The 21,991-nt window shown below is 41.2% G+C and overlaps 3 protein-coding genes across 3 annotated transcripts; 2 read left to right on the top strand and 1 right to left on the bottom strand.

Annotated features, from left to right (window-relative positions):
* Positions 1–8,862: 8,862 nt before the first annotated feature.
* On the bottom strand, positions 8,863–12,557 carry hormad1 (HORMA domain containing 1). Its single transcript, XM_067238703.1, has 13 exons — positions 12,513–12,557; positions 12,246–12,390; positions 11,995–12,058; positions 11,710–11,746; positions 11,592–11,612; positions 11,436–11,462; positions 11,256–11,323; positions 11,014–11,165; positions 10,768–10,925; positions 10,319–10,419; positions 9,694–9,811; positions 9,430–9,498; positions 8,863–9,164 (listed from the first exon to the last, which is right to left on the bottom strand). Exons 1-13 carry the CDS (start codon positions 12,543–12,545, stop codon positions 9,075–9,077), a joined length of 1,083 nt encoding a protein of 360 aa, XP_067094804.1. The 5' UTR covers positions 12,546–12,557; the 3' UTR covers positions 8,863–9,074.
* A 796-nt stretch (positions 12,558–13,353) lies between these two features.
* ensab (endosulfine alpha b) lies at positions 13,354–18,435 on the top strand. The gene is made up of 3 exons (XM_067238605.1): positions 13,354–13,527; positions 15,392–15,514; positions 15,775–18,435. Exons 1-3 carry the CDS (start codon positions 13,402–13,404, stop codon positions 15,940–15,942), a joined length of 417 nt encoding a protein of 138 aa, XP_067094706.1. The 5' UTR covers positions 13,354–13,401; the 3' UTR covers positions 15,943–18,435.
* Positions 18,436–19,451: 1,016 nt separating this feature from the next.
* mcl1b (MCL1 apoptosis regulator, BCL2 family member b) lies at positions 19,452–21,348 on the top strand. The gene is made up of 3 exons (XM_067238177.1): positions 19,452–20,082; positions 20,467–20,717; positions 20,849–21,348. The coding sequence occupies exons 1-3, from the start codon at positions 19,599–19,601 to the stop codon at positions 20,963–20,965; spliced, it is 852 nt and encodes a 283-aa protein (XP_067094278.1). The 5' UTR covers positions 19,452–19,598; the 3' UTR covers positions 20,966–21,348.
* Positions 21,349–21,991: the final 643 nt, after the last annotated feature.

Raw genomic sequence — 21,991 nt, 5'->3', positions numbered from 1 at the left:
CAGAGGGTTTAGGTGGGATACTGTTTTGATTTTTGGGCAGCTCAGAAATCCTGGGATCCTCATTACAAAAGTGGACACACAAACAAAATAGTTTCTCTCTCTTTGATTTGATTGATACAGAAACAGAAACCATTAAGGAGAACCTAGTATTTAGAGATAAGCATGAAAACATTAAACTTAACATGTTAGTGGACAGCTGCAATGTTGACCTTTTAGAGTTTCTCTCTGCAGATTAAAGCCAACAGCTTTCCTGACCTTTGTCGGTGGTCAACCCTGTGATAGGAAGATGCTGCGGCAGGACACCCAGATGGCTGGACAGCACGTGGCCGGAGGTGGGCCGTGAAATGACCCCCCAGCTGGACACTGTGGCCAGGTCACTGATCTCCAATCCCCCTTTTTTAGAGCCAGCTGCCAGCGGGGACAACACTAATGGTTGAGCCTCCCTCCCCTGACCATCTCTCTCTCTCTCTCTCTCTCTCTCTCTCTCTCTCTCTCTCTCTCTCTCTCTCTCTCTCTCTCTCTCTCTCTCTCTCTCTCTCTCACTCAGAAGCCAGGCCACTGGAAGTGTCCAGCTGCCCCCTTTTCCACTGGTATTTCACTGGACACCAGAGAGCCTGCAGGGGCAATGCTGAGTGGAGAGGGGGAGCGGGGGAGGAACCTGAAAAGAGAATAGGGCAGATGAGTGTGATAGCCACAAGGATGAGGCAAAGACCAAGGCATGACAAAACAAAATGAAAATAACCTTTTACAATATCAGGAGACTGTAAACTTGGGAGTGACAGTAGCCTGTAACCCTATATGTGAGCAAGTTCATGTCTCTCTCCGTCCCTGGTCAACGTCTGGGCAAGAAAGGCACGTCTTATGAAACTGAGCAGGGGCTCTCAAGAATGTCTTTTGCTCAGCAGAAACACATTCCATTTGGATGTCTGCTGCTAATGTGATGCTCTCAAGGATCCCCAGTGCTCTCTGCAGTTCGATGACTTGGCATGGGCCCATCCTGCACAGGGGGGGGTATGCCTCTTCTGGGCTGGAGGCTGGCTGCCTACTGAGAGAGGGGGCTTTTGGGTTTGGTTGCCTGGAGTAATATCGATAAATCAATAGGACACACGTCACTGTGGGCCTGAGAAGCTACATGAAGCTGTCATTGATCGGCATAAGGTGAAGCGAGGGGTGGGGGGGTGGTGGGGGTAGGGTGAGTGGGGGTTGAATGAACGGAGGTGTTTGGGTGGTAGGGTGTGTGTGTGTTTGAGGATGAGGAGGGGGTTGACACTTGGGCTCCTCACACTGGACCCCCACGCCAAACACACACAAACCCACAAAAGAACACACACACACACAATGAGAGGGGTCAAAGGTCAATGTAGTGGCCAGGAGCCCCTGAACAACACTACTGAGCCACGTGCCCCTCAATAGCTCTCTGTCACAGTTCACAAATCAGAGGCAGCCATCGCCTCTAATGTGCTTTCTCTGTTTCTGCACACTGCAGTGATGCTCCCTGACACACTCCTGGACCAGTGGCGAAGCACAGAAGAATCCTGTTGGATAAACAGCTCCAAACATGTAAACAGTAAGAAAACAACAACAAAAATGTTTACCGTAAACTCAGTTTACAATTATACATTTTCATTATTTTTATAATTCATTGTATATATACAGTTTGTATTTGGATGTCTTGACTATGATTCAACAGCATTTGAAATTATTTCAAGATGGGTCAACATGTGTAGACTTTAATTAATATCATGCAGCAAAATACAGGGTGAATGATCTACAGGGCTCTTTAGGTCTTTGTGTTGTGTACATGCCTTTCTGAAACCGCTATTTCCCTCTTCAATGTCAGTGGTCGCAGAATTGTGCAACAGAGCCGCTGTAGCAAGCACATACAAGCAATTCTCCAGCGCCCTGCATTTTCAGCAGTAGTTTCGATTGCCGATCAATAAAACAACACATGATCAACACTACCCAGATCATGATATCTATCCCCCTCACTTAGGGCAGTCAGATCCACATAGTGCTATGAGCCTGTAATTCCCTCGTTTCAAAGTGTGAGAAGTTCAATGATGCCCACAAAAGACAGACCAGGGTATTCTGACTGGGTGTCAAGTTCTCTTGACATTATGTCTGACTTGGATGCACCATTTTGATCTTTCATGCTGACATAGTGGAGAGCCTAGGCAATTCTTCCACCACTCCCTCTCTCGCTCTCTCTCTTGCTTTCTCTCTCTCTCTCAATTTTTTTCTCCACCCCACATATTTCTTTGCTTGCTCCCTGGCCTAGCCTGTACAGTTGCTCATGGTGAGCTAATGGCCAGCACATTGATCATGCTTGCTCGACCTCTAAATTGGGGTCAACCACAAAAGAGGCCCTCTCCAATGTCAGGAAACAACTGCTGTCATCTGTGCATGTTTTTCAGAAAGAATTTCTTCAGTTTTTCTTGGCTTAACATATGTCCTAAAATTATGAATGGTGGCATATGTGTTTACCTCTCGTTAACATGGATTATTACTCCTACCCCCATCTCTCTTTTTTTCTCTATCAAAAAATTATCTTTTTATTTTCCCAATGATTCTTATAACATAACTCTATAAACCAAGGACTTTATTTACTAATACTTTAATTATCACCGTAGGCATGCTATATGGAAGAGACAGGTATGAAATACATGACAGCCTCTGTCCTCACTGCCCGCGAGTTTCCATGGAAACGGCTGATAGAGTATGTTATCGATCGCTGTGTCCAGTCGGAATTGTGTATCCCCCTGAACCGACTTTTTTTCTGCAGTGATGGGCGTGGATCAATATCCCGATATTGTATGCTTTTCTCGCCTTCCGTCCTCCATAATAGCAAAACGAGAGAAAAAAAATAATTGGAAAATGTAAGATATAGTATTTTAGTCGAATTTTTATGGTTAAAAAAATTGACTTTAAATTAGATGGCATAAAAAGCAGTATGTATTTGCAGTGCTCCCAGGATCTTAGCGACAGCGTTGGGAAACCTTGCTAAAGAAAAGGAACGTGCGATTCTAAGGCCTTGAGCATTCTGATGTGTCATTCTGTCACTGTCATTCCCAAATCAAACGCTAGCAATTAAGGCACATTGCATTGTAACAGCACAAGTGGTTTGATAATTTGTATCCATTTATTCAAATCTGTCTATTCCCTATTATTCGAATAAATATTGTCAAGCAACCGTTATAGGACAGCCAATTCATTTCTTTTTAAAGTAATGGTGTGAAAGGAACCGCAGCAGACCGGGGGGAGCTCGTTTAAAACTCGCCTGAGGGATCCCCCAAGCTAGGGGTCATGGTTGAAGTCATGGAGCGCCGGATTTAAAGGTGGGCGCTCCTCAAGGTGTCTCTGTCGCCCCGAGGCACGGTCATCACAATTCCTAGAGAGGCTGGAAATGAAAGTATACTGAGGACAAAGGCTTTTGGACACTTCTGGAGAAATTAGCCGAGGAGCAAGTGATGGTAAACCACCATCTTCTTCGACAAGAAGTCAATGCTCTTTCCGAGGTTCTTTGCCAGGTTTGTATAACAATTCATCTCACTTCCATACATGACCTTCTGAAATTCCAATGCAAACGATTGATAAGGTGATAAGTGTATGATGCTGTGATTTTCATAGCTGAAACGATACAACCGGACATATAACAAGAAAGTAAAGGAACAGTGCATTCATTTTAAAGCTATCAAGTGGAATTTTAGAGTGTGCTCCTATGTCACTGTTGGGCCCTATTTTTTACAAAAGGTACAGTATGAGGTAGGCCTAGAATGCATTTTATTTAAACTGGCATTGTTAGAGATATGTGGTTTTACCCGGTCCTTTTTCTCCTTCAACACCACCTGATATAATATACAGTCTCTCCCTCTACACACAATATGTCAATATGTTTGGTCTTCACTGGGAGGAATGTGCCCTTAGGCTCCCATATGAAATTAGCAGACCAGTCCCATGTTGACTCCTTTCATGCCCCCCACTCTTAATGCTTTGTATGCTATTGCATCAATATTTCAGCCACAATTTAGTTGTAGTTGTGCCACATGTTACAGGTCAATTGTGATGGTGATACTGTGATACTGCAACAGTGTGCCTGATCTACTCAATATACGGAACCAAAGATGTTTATGGCTATGTGTCACATACCCCTTTCTGTTGAGGATCCAATGCCATGTTTCCGGAGAAGTATGTGTAGCAACAAGGTGATAAGTTTAGCTTCTCTATGGCCTAAATTAATTTGTTCTTTTACTGGTTGGCTCTAGTAAGATTGGACTTAATTAAAGGGTTTAAAATTATATTTTTATATATCCTGTGGCTCCAAACAGGTCCTAGTGGCAGTGTCTGAGGCCAGCCCATCTCCATGGCTGTATTTCTGCTGATGTTGCTGTGTTTTGCTAGCCTTGAGGTGGTGTTAGCGCTGTGCGGTGGACTGTTGGAGAAATGGAAATCACCCTGTGTTTGTGCACAGCGGTGGGGAGGAGGGAGCAAGTAGGAAGCAAAGTGTCTGCCCTTGCATCCTGCTGAGATGAAAATCCTATTCAGCCCGAAGAGAAGGAAACAGGAGCAGGGCAGAAGTCAGCATCCACAGGCTTCTTGCATGAGGGAAAGACAGAGAAGAGTCAGGGAAGGGAACTTTTTTTTTACCCGCCAGCTTAGTTGAGTGAAAACGGTCAAAGTATGGGACGGTGTGAAACTGGCCCTGTCTGAACTAAGCATAGTGCAGTATGCAAAGCGGTAGCACAGGGGAGACGTTTTCTAGTACTAAAGAAACTAAAGTGTCCAGAAATTATTAAGTATGGCCCACATTTGTAAATCACATTTTACATTATCACATTAGATTGGAAGAGCTTTTTACTTCATGGTCTTTGTAGACCTGGCCAACATTAAGACTTTATATTTACAATATGAATGTGCTACTAAATACAATTACATGAAAACAATCCTTAATCTAAATGTACTATTCATCTTTTGAAAATGTCTTTGAATAACATGTATCATTTTGTGGGGCATTATTCACTTATTGTGCCTGTGTGAGATTCCTTCCATTCACCATGGAATGTAAAAGGAAATCCAAAGGATTTTACACAAACTGCCTATGCTTATTCACTATACCATTCACAATGCCATTGTAAGGATTAGGTCAACATTTGCTCCAGCACTGTAGTGAAAATCTGTTGTAACAGATGTGTCAGCCCAAGTCATCTAACCGTCAGCATGCATTTTCTCCTGTCCTGCCTAGGTTCGCTAGCGTATAGGTACAGCAGTCAGTAGTTATTCATCATCCATAATGTTAACGATCACAGCATGTCGATAGCAAACCCAGGAGTTAAATGAGTTTGTGCACTCAGCTGCGCTTGTGCTCGCGGTTCAAGGTCACTCCCTGCACCCTGACAGCAGGGATGATTCTCAGGATAGGTTAGAAGACCACACATCTCTCCTCAAGGTCAAGTTTGCCACTATTTAGAACAAATAAATACATAAAGCACTCAATCTTGTGAGTGAGTAAAGTACGGGCCAGGACCTTGGCGGGGATAACGTTGGTAACAGCTCGTATATTTTGTCCTTTACTTGTATTCCAGGTTGACGTTAGTCTCATCGACGAGGCCCCTTAGATTTTAAAGCCCTCTAATGGTATTAAATGTTACATTTTGCATAGATTTTTTGGCAATGCAAGAGCACACCATAGTACAAAGGAGTCTTCTGATGAAAATGTTTATTTCTAATTTCGACCTATGACCAGCTGTCTACATTTAAACTATATGTCCTTCAATACGCTTGCAAATTCACCATAGCCAAAACTTCTTTTCACATATGGATGAAAAAAAAGAGCTTTGTGTTTGACCAAAGCGGGACAAGACAGCACGCGTGGCGAGAGGATACACTTGATTCGGAGTCAGTTAGCAACTCATGCCTAGCGTCATGGACAATAGGTGAGGGCAAGTGTCTCCCTCCCCTCCCCTTTTTTCTCTCTCTTTGCATGTTTTCCCCCAGAGACACAAGCCGGGGGCTGGGTGTTCTGATGGCCAAGCGTGACATTTAAACCCCTGCCCTCGGATGGCTTTAGGGGAAGAGGGGGTTGGGGGAATGGGAGGGGTGGATGTGTAGTGAAGGTGGGGGGTTAGATGTCCATCTGAGCACATAGAGAGACAGAGAAAAAGGGGGTATGTCCAGAAGCTCACCCTGGGACCCCCTTCCACCACCCCAACCCCCCTGTAGAAATCCTTGGTGTCAGAACTTGGGCCCCATTGTGAGCAGCCCAGCAGCTGAAGAAAAGAGCCCTTTTGAGTAAACAATTCAGCTGTCCACTCAGATCACAATAGAAGCACATCCCATTGCTTTGAGCATCTGTTTCAAGTAGGTAGACATCACCGCTGACCATATACAACCATCAGCTAAATCCCTGAATCTGTTAGCTTCCCAAACACCTGCTCGCAGAGACCCTTTTCACATTTCTAATTCAAATCAATAATATGACTCGGTAGTGTCATATACAGGCAATGCTAATTCTGGTGGTCAACTGCATTGTATTCAATTGAAACAAGCTACCGGAAGGTGTCCATTGATGTGTGCTGTTGATTTATGCTACAAAAATGCCTTACCATGGTTCATACGCCATTGTATGCAGGTTTTAGTCTATCATCTTGACATTGTACAGCCAAACATCGCCACCTTGTGGTGAAATTGAGGAACGTAATTTAACATCAAATTACAACATTGTGTTTTATCCTTGGTGCTATCTTCACATACATTTGTGTGGGGAAGTCATATTTTTTTCTTATTTTGAATTGATGTCAGATTTACTGTTAACATTTATTCAGACATCATCCATTCAACAGGGTTCAGCCTGTTTCGTTTATGTTTTTTTAATCTATGGTATATGATAAGAATCCTCTCCTGCTTCTCATGTTCATGGTACCACAGGGCTATCCACTATACCATACAAGCGTTCATCAGCTCAGAAGCATTTGCTGCCCTTCTGGCAAGGTCAAACAGGTCACGGTCTCTGGGATGAGTGTCCAGTCCCCCCACTCTTTCTCCTAAATCGCAAACCCCTCTGGGGGCTATAGGCCCTGCAGGCATAATCACAGCACTGTATATGCTCTCAGAGCCACCCTTTAATCAGACCCAGGGTTAGACGAGGCTGTCTGTCTGTCCGCACGTCTTTCTGACAAGGGCTTCCCTGCTGATCATATGGACGGCCCTGGCCTTCTCGTATTGACTCAGGCTCCCTAGTCCTAGCCTTAGATGGGGAGGGAGAGGCGGCCTGTAAAGCAGTCTTGTGTTTGACCAGCTGATTGATCTGTTAACACGAGTGGTTCAATGTGTGTCCCTGAATTTAATTTCTGAATTCATTTTTTCCCAGACGTGTGTACAGAAGTAATGCAGAGACGGATCTACAGTAGGGAGGATCGGATGGTTGAGGTGAAATTAATTGAGACTGGGCTTTTTAGTGCTTTTGATTTAATCAAGCACTGTACAGTAACTTGAAAAAAAGCTTTTATTTACATTTGTCTTATGAGTGAATATGGTGGTAATTAGTTATAATAGCTTCATAATTCTATTTTCATCCCATTAAGCAGTCAACTGCCAATGATTGAAATACCATGAAAGCAATCCTATTTTGAAAAGACCTTACATAATGCACACTCAATGCAATATAAAGCAAGATTGTTAGATTAATTTGCCAGTTAAAATGTGGATGGTGGATGCCAATGTTGTATGTGGGGTAGATGCTATCCGTCATAGATACATAGGTAAATAACTACACCATATTGTATAACACTACAGGGGAGTTTATTTTTACTGTCATTGCATTTCATACCTTATCAATACAAGCAGAAGCCCTGCTGTTTAAATTGAAAATTCTTGAAAAATGTCACCATTGAGTCAATATAAGGTTGGCTAACCCTGATTCATTTCACAGCTCATAAAGATCGCCAATTCACTGCTGTGTGTGCGTATTGACAATGGTGCAGAGGGCATTGCACTGGATTTTGCAGTCCATTCCTCTTTATACTGGAATGTTATCTCCTGTGCCCATAAAAAAGAGTCAATGACATAAACACATTCTTCAGTCCTGGAGACAAAGCCCTTACGTTTGAATGTAAGAGTTGATTTGATGGATTCTTGCTTTCCCCTCCATCCCTCCCTAGACTGATCGAGAGAGAGAGGGGCCTGTTTGGATATGCATCACAAAGGCTTCCTCCAGTATTGATCTGCAGTGGGTTAAGGCAGTCTATCAGCAAATGTCCCTCTCTGGGAAAAACAACATGAGATTAAAAACACACAGCCGACCGTCCAGGCGGCAGGCTGCTGATGGCCCCTTATCTCTGCCCAAAGGTCAGTGTGTACAGATATAATCCACTTTCACTTAACGGCCTCATTTAAGACACATCGCATGCAAATGTAGTTAAGTCTCTCCCTCTAGAGCGCTATCATTTTCAAACAATTCAGTATGTTAGTCAATTTCATGATTTTCGTTTGCAAACGTGCCATAAACAGAATCAGTTTTGCAGACAGGAAACAAAGGCTCTTTTATCTTGCCAACAGTAGCAAGAGCAAGCTTTTTTCCAACCACAAGATGAAAGCAGGTGCGACCAGGTTTGTTGCTGAAATATTTAGAAGCTGCTGCGCCTGAACTAAGAATTTGGTTCAAAACTAAAGAACTTTTATTTTGAATCAACATAAATACATACAATTATTGGAATACCAACATAAGGTAATGCTACAGAACCTTCAGACTATATATAATTATAAAGATACAGTTTGGTACATAAATATTAAGTAACAAAATATGTAAACCTATTACATTCAGAAAATCAACAGAAAACAACTTGAATAGCAGTGTTATCCACACTCCATCTCATTTTAGAACGCAACCATTGAACAAACAGTATTAACAAAATTAGGTGTACAGTATTTTGGAATCTCACTAAGAGCAACAGAATAAGGGACTTAAGTTACATTATACTTTGCTTAAAAACTAGTATTTTCCAAAAAATATTTCCAACTGAGGAATCTAACTGAGTTATGTCTTCATTGTGGCTGCATTGTTGGACTGGAGAAGCATGACGTTAGTAACGTTCTTTAGGTTCACTAAACTTCCGTTTCTTCGGTGCCACAGGTGGGACCTCTTGGCTGCAGGGGAACTCAAACTGGGACATCTACCAATCACAGAGGAGGTGATCAAGTCCACAGTTAACACAAGAGTTTGCTGCAATTTTATTTGAGCTATTGGGGGGAATACTATGTTCAAACAATAGGTTATAAATTCCTATTGAAAATGAAAACAACATGGAAACAAATAATTTAAATTGGTTCTATCGAACCTTTCAAACTAACAAATACCACACTACATGCACCATGCTTATACAGATAGAACTAGGACTGAAGCAATGGCATTTACATGACAACAACCAATATGCTTACAATTTTTTCTTGGACATGGGATGACTTCATCTTGCTGATGCTGTGCACCTCTGTTTTCCCCTTCCTCTCCTGCACAGGAAGAAGACGCAAGCAGTAAATCACACGAGTGAAACCCAGCCAACTCAAAAGAACTCAGTAACTACCTCCGTTTTTACTACAATCCACCATACATTTCTCCTGGTCATAGCAAATGCATTTAATTAGCTGTAACTAAGGGGATTCAAAACAAGAAGTCCTGTGAGAAGAATAAAATGTAAAACTGACGGTAGTCGACTGAATGACTCGTCCACTCCTCGTCCTGCTCAGGGTCATCTCCTGGTCAGAGGTGTTCTTTACCACCATGTCCACCTGAGACAAGTGATGAGGGGAGGTGACAGGATTACTGATATTGAATAATGTGGAGCCTTTCAAGCTCTAATTCCTGTTTTCACTGTGACACAACTGACACACTCACCTGAGAGCGTTCCGTGGATGTCTCACATACTTGCATATTCTTTTGGCAGCTCACCAGGATATCTGTCAAGGGAGTTTTGTGAAAAAGACAGTACAATGCTAAATGGACGTCAGACTGCTATTGATAGCAAATGCACTGTCTGCAACTGAGTTTGGCGAGGAACAGCTATGTGGAGCTCTTACCCGAGTTGTCAAAGTTAAGATTGTTGTTTGGATCATCCACGTCCTATATGATTGGATCATACATTAGGAAATAATGGTAAATTAAACACTTAGTGATGTCTGGCCGTTCTTCTACACCTATTATACTGCATTATGTTAAACCTTATGATATACTCAGAGCTTGATAAGACAGAAATGTTGACATAACTTACTATTGTTTATCACAGAGACCTGTGTCAGCTCTATGTAAACTCTATTTTCCTTTCGAGGGAACCCAAGGTCTACCTCATGCTTGCTGATCTGTCTCACAGTCACCTCCTCCTCCATCTTCAGCATCCACTTGTCTCTGACACAGACAGGTTTATCCTCATCCACCTGTGAAAAGTGGGTACCATAACATTTCACTTGGAGGGAGTCAGGTGGCAGAGCGGTTAGGGAAGCGGGCTTGTAATCGGAAGGTTGCCAGTTCGATTCCCGGCCGTGCCAGATGACGTTGTGTCCTTGGGCAAGGCACTTCACCCTACTTGCCTCGGGGGAATGTCCCTGTACTTACTGTAAGTCGCTCTGGATAAGAGTGTCTGCTAAATGACTAAATGTAAATGTAAACTCTCAACCCATTAGCATTCAGACAGCAGTAGCATTGCAGGAATTTGATGCATATTCAAAGTAGCATTCAGTATATTCGAAAACCCTGTTCAAATCGCCCCCCACCTCCACCCTTACCTGTTCGAGCCTTCCTCTCTCTGTGGTCACGTCCATCTTCAGTGTGTGGAAGGGAGTGGCCACCTCACCCATGGTCAACCTGACAGGTTCTTTTTCAAACTCTATACTGTCGCTGTCTCCTTCCTTGAAGCCAGGAGGCTGGTAGTCTTCGGGGGTAACTGAGATGGGACACACACACAAATGCTAGACCACAAAAGAATAAATAGACTCTATACAAAAGGTACACTGAAGAGGGGTGTTGCTTACCGTTGTCATAGTAGGATAGTTTCATATTGAGACAGACACTGTCAGGCAGGGGACCCAGGTTTTGCATAAGCGTATAGAGCTTACGCACCAGCAGGATGCTGGCCTTTTTGGTGTTGCCGCAAGCCATCATGGACACTTTATTACTGTTTTTGCTTAATGGAAAGGAAATATTTTCAAAGAAAAAAATTATTGTCATGAAATATTAACCGATTGCGGATTTACAAGTTAGTAAAGAATCAAACCTTTCAAAGTCCATCTGAGGTCCCTTGTCAGTGTACTGTATCCTGAACTGGTAGCATTCTGTTACCTTCTACAAGTGGTTAAGAAAGACCAAAAACAAGTTAAAGTAAAGGTCTTACTGTCTTGAATTGTGGTGATAATTATCAACATAATGTTTAATGTTACCACGGTTTGAATCGTACCTTTGGATTATCTTGATCTGTATATATCTAGAAGGTGGCAGGTGAACACAGATTTAATGAAAACAACAAATGATTAAATCGAGGTTCACTTGCCAAAACATGAAATGATAATAACTTTTATATAATTTATATTAAACATGTTTTGCATGTACTTACAGACAGGACCACCATTCGCAGCTATCAGATGGATAAGAACATGCATCAAAATAAGTGACAAAAAACAAAAGATACCCAACTTGGTTATTCTGTCCAACAACTCCATGTAACGACTTACGTATTTCCGCTGAAGGGCATCAAAGCATCCTTGCATCCTGTCCGGTAATGTTTAAAACCAAAAGAAAAAAAGAAAAGTGAATTAATACTGAATTATCTAACATTTCTCGAACACTTCCGTTCAGAAAGACAGAGTTGACACTGTTGCTTTAAGACCAGTGTGATCTAGCCAAGATAGAATGTCACTCAGTCTCCTTCTGGCCTTTGAAACATGATAGAGCTTTGGCCCAATATCATAATCATAGGCTATTGATTTTATAATGTCCTACTGAGACCAGATACTGACCACTGTACAATCTGACTGGCACCAGGGCAGCTGCGCTCCTCCCTAAGGATCATCACTTTTTGCTCTGTGGGAGAGATGGAGGGATGGAAAGAGAAAATGCAAGCAAAAGATATCTCAAATTCAGATTTCCCAAATGCTCCAATCAAGATTATTCAGTGGTTTTAATAGTAATAAACATTAGGATACTGAAAAAGTATCCAGTAACAGACAACAAATACTAAGCAAATAGAATAATTACAAGTGTTTCTTGCCTTCAACATATTTGCTTCCATAAGCCTTCTCTGGGAAAAGACCTCTGAGGTAGGTGATGCTAGAGACTGCAATGGCAAGCAGTTTCTTCACAACAATCAAAGATTGCTGCTCTGTGGCAACCAAATTAGGCAGTAATTGAGTACCCTAAAGTGAAATAATTAACATTAAAAAAATGTGATGACATTAGATTAAAAATAAGTCAGATAAAGACTGTATCTGCCAGGTTGCCCAAAAGCAGCTCCTAACTAGCTAGCTAGGGAACGTACTTGGCCGGTCCTCAGACGTTGCTCACATGCCATGTCAGGACAAGTTATCAGAGAAAGTTGTCTTTAATTATGATCTAAAAATAAGCAGTTATCAATTCACAGGATTCAACAAGAAATTAGAAGGAGAGCTACACTGAAAACAAGGTGAAACTTAAGCTAGGCTAGCTTAGTTATCTAGCTAGCTAACTAAGTAGGCAAAGTTAGTTTAGTAGCTAACGTTATATGCCTACAGTTCTATCCACAGACAACACATCTACACACATTACATTGCCTGGATAGCTCAAAAAGGAAAATATTGAACCGAGTGTCTCAATTGTCTATCTGAAAACTCAAACACAACTAATGTCTAATTGTGTTATTTTGAATGTCTACCTGCTATGTAGCTAAACTGCACGCTTTCTGAGGGCAAAATCTTTCCCGCGGTAGGGCTGCAGACAATATACCTGTCCTTGTCCACCCGCCTAAACTTCTAACAGCTGAATGAGCCAATCAGAAATCACAATATGCACCGTTATTTACATCGTTTAAACTTTCCCTGAACGATGTCTGGTTGATCTTTGTTGAAGTACATGCACGTTTGGGATTGCTTCTGTATTATTTGAATTAATAAATGTATAGTTTTTGTGGTTTAATGCAGTGCAGCCCCAACACCTGGCGGCGAAGTCTTTGGACAAAGTACAGTCAATCACAATTTCTTTACGATTTTTGACCTTTGGTTGGCTGTTCTTGTAAATAGAAAGATAGGTTTCCATTCATCCATTGGCTACTGTATATGTATGTCACTTTTGGGAACTCCCATATTATGATGTCACTATCTCGTCGCCATTTTTGTTGAGGAGCAGTCGTGTCCATAAGAGGCGGATTAGGTTTAGCCAGAAAGCACAGGTATATGAACAATACGTTTCATACATTATCTACTTTGCCAAATCGGACAGCCCTTGTCCACTTAAGCTGCAAAATGTCGTCAGAAAATCTGAACTCAGACACACATATGGATTACGACGACGAAAAACAGGTTGGTTTTTAATGAAACTAGCTAGCTTTTCCATGTAAATTCTGCTCAACTGATGCTACAGTATTGAACTGATATTGTAGCATCACGACCTAAAAATGTGCTAATAAAAGTTTGCAATAACTGACTGACCAACAGACGTACTGGAATGGTCGTGTGAACGACTGGCGATTGTGTACGTTTACTGTAAACATAAAATTGCATTAGCTAGCTAAACCTAGCTGTCTTGTAGTAAGCCTTCAGCCCCCCCTTGCTTGCGAGTCTACAGGTTGGGATATGTCAGGGCCTGTGATTGGTATAACACTGCAGTGAGTTGAGGCTTCTGCCTCTGCTCACGTCAGACCAGCAATAATTATGTTAACATCATTAATAAAAATGGGCTTCCCCATGTCATTTGCAATCTCTGTCATACTAGAACAGTCATCTATGCACCTATGTTATGGTAATCCGCAGAATATGTTAATATCTCGTCGTTTTTATGTCACTTAATGCCTGCTGTGTGCATCTGTGTAGCGATACATTTAATAATGAGTGTCAAATGGCGGCCTGTTGTCAAAATGCTTGTCCTATAGTACAGATGTGCTGCTGATTTTAATGCTTTTAAGAGGTATGTTTACATTCTTGTGGGGTCAGTAATGTTAGCATACCTTTATATGGAAGACATTGTAATAGGATGTTGTAACACTAAAGAGTGCACTAAATTCATTATAGCCTAATGTTACATTTGATTGGTTATTATAGTTGGTCAGAATAAACATACCAGCACACTTACAAAGTAGCCTAACTGGGCCTCGCCTCTCTTGCCATGTGTGGGGCTGAATATAGCAACTCATACATTTGCAGTTATGGATCCAAGTGAATCAGCATAGTCAGTGCCACATGTCCCCCTACTCCCATGGAAATCTGTTCATCCATGCCTTGAGTCATGTTCCTCCCTTTTGTTGTTGTTTGTCAGTATTCATTCGGAGATAGGTTTCTCTAGCCTAATGCTACTCTACGACTAAAAGGAATTTCAAGTTTGGCCATGCTGACTGTACATTTCCATTTTGATAGAATTGTTTTGACCCAATCAATTGCTCTCCAGAAAATGGACACAGTCTTCAACCTACATTTCCTTTGTCATCATTCCCTGCCTGTAACACAGGAAGTGACTAGAGAGATGGGTTTAACCAGTTATACTGGTAGAAAAGGTTTCTCCAGGCAACGGCATGGTTTATAACAAAACATGCATGCATCATAGCCAGAGTATTTTTTTTGCTAGGCGTTGGTCACAATAACAATTGACAAGTATTATACATTGGTTTGCCATCCCACTTAGTGTTACAGACCCTCTTAAACCTTATCAACAACTCCAGTGTCAAATGTAACCAAACCCTACATACACAGATAATTTATGGTTGAAAGAATCGTGGCTTTGTACAAAGAATACAATGGCATTGCTGGGAAACTGAAAGGCAAGGTTGTTTGTCTACATTAATTGTGCAACAGTGTGATATAATCGCTGTGAAGCTCTTGTTCATTCATTCTTTTTCAATGAGGGCGTTAGGGATTGGTTTTTGTGAGATCATGCAGTGTGACTAATAATCAGAGACACATAAGTAATTTCTTTGGTTGTACCCAACTTCAAAGCCAAAACGAAATGTGTACCCTGCTATTGTAATTGAGACATCTTATTGTTTAGTAACCTGTAACGTAATGCTAGACTGCAAAGAAACAGTGCAGGTATTGCCCCAAATAAATGAGGACAATGGTCATATTACATAGTGAGAATGTTTAGATTGATATGTCTTCCTTTATACATCGGTCAAGTCATAAATATTTCATACAAGACCTTTCAAAATAAATGTTTTCTTTTTGGGTGCTGCAGGATTCCCAAGAAAAGAATGCCAACCCTGTGATGGCTGAGGAGGCCAAGTTGAAAGCCAAGTACCCCAGTCTCGGCCAAAAGCCCGGAGGTTCAGACTTCCTGATGAAGCGGCTACAGAAAGGGGTAAGTACTGCAAGCTGAAGAGGACAGACAAGGACTAGGCCACCAACCATGGTCTGGTTTTATAGTGATACTGATCTACTTCTAGCCTCAATGTTTGTGAGGAATCAATTTGTTGAATGAGAAAGGAATAAAAGGCATGCACACCTTGTATCAGGCTCTGAAGACGAATAACTAGTAGAAGTTAAGTACCACTTTGTAAAGGGGGCACCTGACCAAGCCTTTCTAAATGCAGTGAGCATTTTTCTTGTCTCCATCTCCAGCAAAAGTACTTTGACTCGGGCGACTACAACATGGCCAAGGATAAAATGAACAAACAGCTGCCCGTGGCACGTCCTGACAAAAACCTTGTCACTGGGGACCACATTCCCACACCTCAAGACCTTCCACAAAGGAAGTCCTCCTTGGTTACCAGCAAACTGGCTGGCTAGCCTCCACTCTTCTCTCAACCCAGGGCTCCCGGCAAATGTCTCTCCTCACCCTTCTCCCAAGATGTGCACATTCACCCCCCCCCCCTATTCATTTCCAGGCTCCAGCTGGCTTAACAATATCGGGGAGAGCTGTTAAAGTCAGTCCATTTGCTTGTTTATGTACAATATGTGGGTGAGTAGGAAGGAAGAGAGGGAAGGGATGCAATGGGATGGTTGCCTGGGACCCTTTCCATCATCTCTTCACTCACACATCAAACCGCCTTGCACTCTGCTCTACTGCCTCCATTATGTCTTTGTTTGGTGTTCCAAGATACATAACAGTAGATGTGTCATGGGGAGTGAGCTGAGTTAACGCACTTTGTATAATGTAAAGTACGTTTTTACATCCTGAATGACACCAAAATAATGTTGTGTGAAGCAGTTAGGAACCACAATTGCGTCTTTTGCCGCATTGCAATGTTGTGTTTCCATTGATGCTGGTGAAGTCAATCTGCGATTATTATTGCTTGCATACCAAATTGGGGAAGGGAAGAGGTAGTATCCTGTAAGGAAATGGATTGCTAAAATCATTGGGATAGTTGGTGACGGAATATAGGTTGTTTATCTTTTAGGTGTTTGTTTAACAAGGTCACCCTCCTACCTGACCAAATGGATATGAAACTGCAAATTCTTCAGCTCATGTTGCTTTATTTCTTGACTCCCTTAGCTCTTCTCTCTTTAAATATGCTGCATGATTTGTAACATGTAACATCAATGTTTGTTGAAGGTAAGATCAGTTTTAGGAAGTACGAAATGAACCATATTGGAGCCCTGGGATGTCTGTGGTCACACTACACTCCTTATTCCTTCCCTCCTTTCCTTGTCCTGATGATTAATACACATCTTCTGTACACTGACAATGGAAAACTTTGAAAGAATGCACCCTGTATTCCTTTTCAAGGCTGGGAAGTGCACCGACTACTTAATTTTGATGTAACCTTTAGGCTTTAATGCAAGCCTTAATGATTTATAGGGAATGATGCAGTATAATGCAATTAATATATTTTCTGTGTGCAGCCAGTGTTCAGAAATTACTTTTTGATCCGGTGTCTTTATAAGATGGTCTTGGTGGTTAATTATTGTGTGGACTTCATCACATTGTTGCTTTTGATATCCTTTCTTACCAAGAAAGAAGATGAAACAGCAAGTTCTAGATTTAATAAGTTGCTAAATCATTGTCTATGTTACCTCCATCGGCTTCCAACATTTACATTTAGTCATTTTAGCAGACACTCTTATCCAGAGCGACTTACAGTAAGTACAGGGACATTCCCCCGAGGCAAGTAGGGTGAAGTGCCTTGCCCAAGGACACAACGTCATTTTGCACGGCGGTGAATCGAACTGGCAACCTTCAGATCACCAGCCCGATTCCCTAACCGTTCAGCCACTTGACTCACACATGGGGAGTCAGGTGGCTGACTCCTAATATGAGGCCCTCGCAGTGCCCATCTATTCTAGATTAGGATTTCCCCATATTGACAGGCTACAGATATTCAAATCTAAGATCTCGGTTGTGTTTATGAGGTAAACTCTGAACAATCTGATTACCAGGTGTCAAATGGTCCCAAGATCAACCTCTGCACGCTCTTAAGTGGGACACTGCATGCTTTTGGGATGTGCTCACTTTGACACATATGGCAAAGTGTCAGAGTTGAATGACGTATGGGGAGGGGGCAATGTGCTGGCTGGCATACACAGTCTTGACACCTGTTGGAGACATTTAACTCAGACAACAACATTACAAGGTTCTGCAAGTGAATCAAATAAACGTTGCATGCAGTCCAAAACAGATAAAGCAGGATCTTTAATTATCAAACAAATTAGCTGTATTCTTTTAGCATTTCTTGAGGGAATAATCACACTCTGAATGAGGGTGACTAAGGGTCACATGAACATTGAAAGAGACCCACACTTTCCTGTTGTTTAAATATTAAGTTTGTGTGAAACTGGCATTGAATGTGCTTGTTTGGTGTAGTATGAATGTGCTACTTCCCAGCCATTGTACAGTAATATACTTTATTGGGGAGATGTTTTTTGTTCTTTCCCAATCATTACTACTTCTGCTTTGTCTATTTGTACTGCAGAAGCTATGTGAATCTGTATAATATGAATATATGTGTAAATGCTGCTGAAACAGTCGACAAATCTCGAACAGATGATCAAATTGACCCCAACAACATACATTTTCAATTAATATCTTGCTGCAATCTCACTCTAAGAATTGTAACCTGACAAGATAGGCTTCAGGAAAAGTGTCAAAAATGTATTGGAATAGAGCATGAGTGAGGTTGTTGACCAGCAACAGATGATGAGAGTTCTTGAATGCTACTTTTTGTGCTCTGTCTTGGTTTTGTATGTTTTAAACTCAGAGGTATATTGCAGGGTATGTTTAAATACCATGACAGAGTGTATATATCCTGTTTAAGCTTAATAAATATGTGCCAGAATAAAAATTTTAAAAAAAGAGTAAATGGCAGACATTGTGCTCTATAGTATCTTGTGCTGCTTACAGTTTATTGTTGTTTTGCAAAGTTTTATTTTTCATGTGTTCGCACTGCAAAACTACATAATTTTATCCTGGCCCATGATAACTGCAGGAATATCAGGAGCACTCTTGCTTCCAAGAAAACTAATTTCGATGAGAATATGATGACGGTAGACAAATCTAAATGTTGAAATTAAGAATTTAGGAAGTACAAGAGTACTGAGAATGTTTCATCTGTGTAAGGGTAGAGGAGTGGATTTTTGTCAGTATTTGAAATAAACTTTTACATTAATACAAATGATTATGGGCACTGTATACGTTTATTGTATTTTTTGTTGTTGTCGTTATACTTGTCTTTGTACAGATTTATAAAGGGTGGACTGCATGTATGGAAATGTATTACAAACGTTGACCTGTAGAGGGAAGTAACACCCAAGTTCTTCACTCAACTTACGTCAGATGCGTAACTGAAACACCGAGATAAGCAGCATTTTTTTGCTGCATTACTTGGAATTCTGTGTGAACATTAACCCAAACAATGTCTGGAATGCAGAGTAACTTCTAATTCAATAAAAGCAAGAGCTCTGCAGTTTCCTTTTACGACCTAGCAGATAAGGTTGTGGCCACCAAATTCATTTTTTAAAACGCCCCAAAAGTTGTATACATTTTAAATTCAAGATTTAGAATTGGAGGGGAAACAAAGAACGAAAGACAAAAAGACCATATTTGGGCTTCCTCTTGCAGTCCCACTCGCTGGCTAAGTTACTGTTGCACGACTATGTGTCTGTAAATTACCATGCATGTGTGCAATAGCAATGACAGCAAACATGTTGTAAAAATCACCACATCAGAAAGTGTATACAAAAATAATAAAACAACAGTCAACAAAACATTTAAAAGGTAGCCTACGTCGTCGAAGTCAGCCCAACGTCTTCCTGGGCGTGGCCTCTTGCGTTATTAAGGCTTACCAACTCGGGATCGTTTCCGTTCTTGCCTTACTCGTCAGAGATGGCGGACATTTCGGCATCTTGGTAAAAGCTATCTTTATACGGAACACACGTTTGTTAAATACTTTTTTAAATTTTATTGAATCAGAAGCTGAGCTTTCATTTATTCCAAAGTAAACGCCAAGATGAGTTTTATCCTAACAAAACGAGCAACAGCCAGCGTTATTAATCTGCTCGTTCCGCCTCAAAATGGAGTCGTCGAGATGCACTATGGCACAGCTACTGGAGCCCCGTCCAAAATGGATAAGCAAATGGAAACTTTGACCAGCGACACTCCAGTACGACCCAAGATTTTAGGAGTCCAAAGCGCCTGTAAAAGCGGTATATTGGAGAATCATGGGTCACTCCAGAAAATCAATGACGATGAGGGTTCTTTGCCTTGTACTCCCGAATTGTCATCTTCTATGGAATATGGGTTAGATTTTACCAGCAGCTGCCCTTCAGGTGATAAAGTATTGGAGCATGATACCAGAGAACTAATAGGGAGTGTACTTCTGGACTACACGGGACAATCTGGGCCGCAACGTAGTCGTAACCAAAGCAAACCTTTTTCGACTATGAAACGAGTCGTGGAAGACGTAATTGAAAAACATCAACTCGCGTACAAAGGTAAGCTAATTTTGAAAGTGAAAAAAGTCCAACCATGCTAGACTAGGCATACAGTGGCCCAACTTGGATTGCTATGTATCCGTGACTCATTGCACGAGGCCCGTTTTCCACTTCTCCTTTTAGTGACCCAGGACTTATTTTTTTTAGGAAGAACTTCCTATTCTTAGTAGACATTAGAGAATTTGCTATGATGGGGCAGGCCTTGAGCTTGTGGCATTCTCAATATTTTTTGCATTTTTATCCAATGAAATAACAATGTTTAAGTAGTGAGATTTTTTTGTTTCCCAAATAGTTGATAACAATGCTAGTAGTCCAGTAGTAGTTAGTTAACCCTAACCATGCAGCTTGCTTAGTGAAGTTTCTGACCCAGACTTTGACACACAGGTATGATCTCCAAACTGAGGTTGGATGACAGAGGGGATGACATGAGTGTTATCACGTCAGTGGCCAAGAACATCTTCAGTGATGGGACAACCAACTGGGGTCGTATTGTCAGTCTGGTGGCTTTTGGGTCGGTGGTGTGCCAGTACCAGAAGAAAAATGGCAGAGAGAACTGTGTTGAGTTGGTGGGCCAAGAGATCTCCAATTACCTCCTTGGTGATCAACGAGACTGGCTGATCAGCAACAATTCATGGGTGAGTCATGATTTTTTTATGTCTAGCATGACCGGATGTGACTTGCATAACTATTGTGTTCTCGTTAAAGGTTACACGTGTTCAACTTATTGCTCCACAATTCATCTAACTTTGCCTATGATCATTTTCAGGATGGATTTGTGGAATTCTTTCGCATTGCCAATACAGAATCCACAGTGAGGAACACCCTAATGGCATTCGCTGGATTTGCTGGGATTGGGGCAACATTGGCCCTTTTGATCAGGTGAACTTGTTGGACTTTGGACTTTGGACTTTTTTTCTCTCTCTCCATGTCCAAGCAATGAAGCAAAGACTATTCCATCACTCTTCAACACCGAAGCGAATTATGTAGTTCACTGAACAATGTTCCTTTTTTCTTCCTTCCTTCTTGTTTTTTTTTTTTTTTAATATATTGAAATTCCCCATCCAAGTTGACTATATGAGAATTATTTTTGAGATGTGCAGTGTGTGTAAATGTGTGCTTTTCCTCTACCCCCCAATTATGTTCTATTTGTTTTGGAGGGTGCATACTGGGTAAGGACACTTGAAATAGTTGGCACAAATAACTTCATCTTATTTATTGATAAATTTATTTTTGTAATAAATGTATAAAATAAAATCACTTTGCCAACTCTTTTGTACATCAAAATTGTACATTTGTACATTTGAAATGGCAACTTTATATACCCACAAATGGTCAATGCCATTTGTAACCAAGATGGAGGCCTCATCACTGCCTTAAAACCTTTTATTTTTTTAAATGAGTTTCAGTTTCTTGAAAAATTGTTAGTCTAACATCTGCTGTAAATCAGTAATGTCAATGGATGCAGTTAAAAATGAGAAGTGGAACTTTGCTGACTTTAACTAAGGATATGGTTGACTGTATGGTCAGACATGCTACAGAAAAAGCCTTTATTTGGAAGTGTAGGAAAGACCAGACAATTTTTCAACACAGCCCATCCACCATGCCAGGGTCTATGGTTTACATGGTACAAAATTAAAATATATGGGTCTTTGTACAAGGTAATATCCTGGTAAAATAGTGGTAATATTTGACAGTTTACTTTGTAAGACTTCAACATTAGAGAGCAATGCATTTCTAAATTCACCTTATGTTGAGTTTGTTTTTTGTACGATTATTTGTTTACCAGAAGGGCAATTTGGTAATCATTGTCTGACGCAAAATTCACATGGTGCTGATGGATGCATGATTGGAGACAGCCGTCTATTGAAATATTTCATGCTGAGAGCAATCCTTGTCATTTAGCTTGCAT

The sequence above is a fragment of the Osmerus mordax genome, chromosome 6, assembly GCF_038355195.1.
Source record: "Osmerus mordax isolate fOsmMor3 chromosome 6, fOsmMor3.pri, whole genome shotgun sequence".
Taxonomy (NCBI): domain Eukaryota; kingdom Metazoa; phylum Chordata; class Actinopteri; order Osmeriformes; family Osmeridae; genus Osmerus; species Osmerus mordax.
This window is presented reverse-complemented; position numbering and strand designations above follow the sequence as displayed.